Source organism: Camelina sativa, chromosome 5, assembly GCF_000633955.1.
Source record: "Camelina sativa cultivar DH55 chromosome 5, Cs, whole genome shotgun sequence".
Classification (NCBI taxonomy): Eukaryota; Viridiplantae; Streptophyta; class Magnoliopsida; order Brassicales; family Brassicaceae; genus Camelina; species Camelina sativa.
The window spans coordinates 998,957-1,003,095 of record NC_025689.1 but is presented as its reverse complement, the minus strand read 5'-3'; the positions used below and the strand labels follow the sequence as shown (position 1 = coordinate 1,003,095).

Sequence of the window (4,139 nt, the reverse complement as noted above, 5' to 3'; positions counted from 1 at the left end):
ACAACAATGTACCATCGACCAGCTTTCGGTTTCTTAATAACTAAAGGAACTTTGTGTATATCAGCAGCGTAATCATGGAGAGTCTCTGAAGCAATGGCTCCAAAACGGGCGTAACACATGAGGTAACTTTCATTGGAATTTACTTTGACATTAGATGCCATAATCACTAGTTGTTCAGCTATTCCATCAACATCTAAAGCATATGTCTTTGTTTCAGCAGCGGTAAGACAAGAACTAGGGAAAGAATCAGAGCAAGAAATAACACTTCCAGTCTGGTTATCGAACCGAGAACATGAAAGCGGATAAATCGTCTGGTTGCAGGAAGGACCCCACATTGTAGCGGCTTTACAACCTTCAACACTAATGTTGGCACTAAATGAAAATGCCGAGGAGCGAACAATCTGTGCAAGTTTCCAAGTATTAGAGAACAAACAAACAACAAAAGCTGAGGCTTTTTTTTAATAAAAGAATGACATTACACTATTATAAAGAACCATACCATTTTTCCCTGAGTCCTCGTAGCCCCGATTCCGTTAAAAAGACCAACATACCAAGCCCCCGGTGAAATCTAGATACAATAACAAACGTTAATAAAAGAAACTCATCAACTCAAAAAAAAAGTAGTAACAGATAAGGAAGGTTTAAGAGTAATGTGAGAACCTGTTCATTGGTCAATCTCAAGGAAATATTCTTCTGCATAGGGTAACACTGCTCAGCAATCTCGATATCTTCAGCTCCTTCAAATGATCCATTGAAGAACCTTCCTAGCTCTACATAAACAACATAAAGGAAAACACTTTATTAGTTCCCCTTAAAAATAGTAAGGTAATGTTGTGATCTCTTTGGAAGCCAAACAATAGACGTTTCCTATAATTACCTAAATCGTACCTAAACCTTTCTGAGCGTTGGTAGAGGCATCAGGGAGAGGAGGACTACCATCTCTGAAGCATATAACAGGAAGTAGACTTCTCGACATCTTTGATATGCTCTTTGCATTCTACCAAAAAAAAATCAAATCCCAAATTTAGCAACTTTTTTCTTTGAATACCCAAAAAAACAATCAAAATTTGGAGAAAAAATCAGTTAAACTTACGATGTCTACATCAGATTCGATAGCTACATTCAACGACGAGAACCATGGAGGCAAATCAACTGTCACGGAATCAAATAGAGAGGATCAGAGAGCTCGTGAGATCATACGAAATCAACCAAATATAAGATCAGATTTAAAGACATCTACATGTAATAAATCCAAGTCCAAATTGAACTGATCATCACTTTTATATATATTATAAAAAAAAAAGCAGGTGAAAAGCTTGAATGAATGAATGAATCTCAAATTGACGAAAGAGAAAAGATAAGATCAGATTATGTAAGAAACAGACCTCTGATGTAACGAGTATCATAGGGCCTGACTTCGGATTTAGGATACCTGAAGCTCGAGACCGTGAAAAAGCTTCCATTACTACTATTGTCCAACTCAGCTGAATCTTGGAGACAAGTACAGATTGAAACAGCCCATGAGAAGAATAACAGAGTTCTTCTTAGACTCAGAATCCAAATCTCTGCCATTGTGGAAGATATAATAATCTGAGGATTAAGGGTTTTAGACTATTTATTAGTGTGTAAGTAAGAATAAGAAGAGCATCATCATCATCACTCACAGAGAATTTTCGTCGTCTTAAGATTTTTCAACTACGGACTTTTTTAATTTTATTTTAATAAAAGTAATACTGAGCTTTACGTTTCTTTACTTTTATCAGGTTTGGTCACGCGCCACGGAAGTGTAGTGTTATTCACGGGTGGATCGAACGGTTGCTAATTGATGAGGATTTTTTATCATGGCGCGTGGCTTTTACACGGTATTATCGCCGAGATATAAGGGATATTGGTATTTTGGTTTTTAAGATTTATTTTGTCTAATTTTATTACGTGTTGGTCAGAGACAAGAGTCATAATATGTACATAACCACCATATAATTAATTATAAACTTATTTAATACATACATAAGCCAAAATCTTGTGTTTTACTAGTATTTATTTATTTAGTTTTGATCAGTCTTTAATTTTATAATTAAGACACCTATATTTACACGTCAAAATGTTGAGAGTTTGTGACACTTTCACTAACTAATCATCATGCGAAGTCGGATTTTTCCCAACTAATCATAATTTATTTATTCCCAATTTAATATGAGGTTGATAGAGATATCAATAGTAATGTAGTATAACAGGTTCAGAAGCTCTAAGATATGATTCATAGTTGAAAAGTTTTGATGTAAAAGAAAGGTAAGCTCTGCGCAGTAGCTTAAGATATAGAGATACATATGTGTGTTTCATCATAACAATTTTTTATTCAAAGAAAAGATAAAATGAGTTTAGATTCAATATAAAGGAATCTGAGATCAAACCAGAGCAGACTTTAAAAAAAAAAGGAATCAAATCATAAAACATGTTTCTCTCTCAGTGGTCAGGATTGAATTTGACAGACTCCTTGTAGATAAGCTCCTTTATGTGTTCTTCTGTGCAAGAAGGATGCTCGAAGTCAAAGCTGAAAGGAGTCGAACAGACTGGTTCTTTAGCCACATCATGGTGCGGTGATAGGTAAGCATGGCCAAGGGCTTCATCGACTACAATCACAAACAGAAGCAAATGTAAGCAAACCAAAAGCAAACTGCAAGAAACCACATGAATGTTCTCAAGGATCTTCGTGTTGTTTGTTACCTGAGATGCGCCGGTTAGGATCAAAGACGAGCATTCTCTCCAGCAAATCGATCGCAGTAGAAGGCACTTTCGGGAATCTAGCAGCAAACTGCTGTTTCGGGTATCGCGGAAGTTGTCTGACGTATCTTCTTGCGTTGTCACTGCGAAGGAAACCAAGACTGGAGTTGTCTGGAGAGCCTACAAGCTAATTTCAAGAAATGGTTTAGTGACATCTAAAGGGCATTGCAGTTTCAGACAAGTGAAAAACTGATGCTTTTTTACTTTACTATTTTACCTCTGTTATAAGCCTAAGCTGATGAACATAATCTTTGCCTGGAAACAAAGGTTGTCCCGTCATGATTTCGCCAAGTATGCAACCAACAGACCAAATATCAATAGCTGCGGTGTACTCTGAGCAGTTAAGAAGCAACTCAGGGGCTCTGTACCAACGGGTAACGACATATTCAGTCATGAAGTCTGTGTCTGAAGTTGTCCTTGCAAGCCCAAAATCACCAATCTTTAGCTCGTTTTTCGAGTTAAGTAGCACGTTGCTTGGCCTTAGATCACGATGTAGTATGTTGGCCGAGTGCACGTATTTGAGTCCTCGTAACAGCTGATACACAAAGAACTGTAACAGAAGAGAAGTAAATAGAATAAAGATCAGATCAGATCACAGAGTACCATGACTACAACAACACAAAAAGACTTACGCGGCATTGATCACTGGTCAGTGCTTGATTAGAACGGAGGATTCGCTGAAGATCAGTGTCCATTAACTCATAGACAATGTAGACATCGTTGAAGATATCTCGTTGAGGAGGTCTTACAATATCTTTGATGGTTATAACCTAAAGAATCAAACCAAGCCTTGAAAATTAGATAAACAGAAATTATAGAAGAAAAAGAAAGAAGAAGAATCATCTGTTTGCCTCGACCTTGAAGATCAGGAACACTTGATAGATCTAGCAAATTTGAGAAACTTAACATGTTTTCTAATGTGAGAAATGATGCTTAAGGCTTACGTTCTCATGATCCATATGCCTGAGAAGTTTAATTTCGCGTAGAGTTCTCTTTGCATCGATGATGTTATCAAAAGCATTACCAATCTTCTTAATCGCCACTTTCTCTCCAGTCACTGAGTTCACCGCAGCACTGAAATTCAAGAATCAAGAGCCAATGAACATTCAGAAGAAGGAAGACTTTGATAATTGATCAGAAGAAGTATCAAAAGAACTTACCAGACAATACCACAAGCGCCTCTACCAATGGGACGAATAGGAGGGACATACTTTCTGGACACTTCAAAGAGCTGTCCATAAACGTTGTACTGAACATAGCGGCCACCGTGTGTCGGTACAACTTTGATGCAATGATCGGTAAAACCAGAGCTTGATTCTCCAGACATGATGCAATGATCAGACCGAGAACAAGAGAGA

The 4,139-nt window shown here is 37.4% G+C and overlaps 2 protein-coding genes across 3 annotated transcripts in view; both read right to left on the bottom strand.

Moving 5' to 3' along the window:
- Positions 1–1,670, bottom strand: part of LOC104784709 — a 6,713-nt gene extending 5,043 nt beyond the window's left edge. For both annotated transcript variants that reach the window (XM_010509766.2, XM_019245611.1), the window contains exons 1-6: positions 1,386–1,670; positions 1,094–1,152; positions 889–997; positions 661–770; positions 500–568; positions 1–401 (exon numbers count right to left, since the gene is read on the bottom strand). In XM_010509766.2, the coding sequence (XP_010508068.2) occupies positions 1–401; positions 500–568; positions 661–770; positions 889–997; positions 1,094–1,152; positions 1,386–1,572 (935 nt within the window). In that variant the 5' untranslated portion in view covers positions 1,573–1,670. The remainder of the gene's footprint in view (positions 402–499; positions 569–660; positions 771–888; positions 998–1,093; positions 1,153–1,385) is intronic.
- On the bottom strand, positions 2,280–4,133 carry LOC104784708 (mitogen-activated protein kinase 12). The gene is made up of 6 exons (XM_019245610.1): positions 3,942–4,133; positions 3,726–3,855; positions 3,414–3,551; positions 2,999–3,331; positions 2,725–2,908; positions 2,280–2,630 (listed from the first exon to the last, which is right to left on the bottom strand). Exons 1-6 carry the CDS (start codon positions 4,106–4,108, stop codon positions 2,464–2,466), a joined length of 1,119 nt encoding a protein of 372 aa, XP_019101155.1. The 5' UTR covers positions 4,109–4,133; the 3' UTR covers positions 2,280–2,463.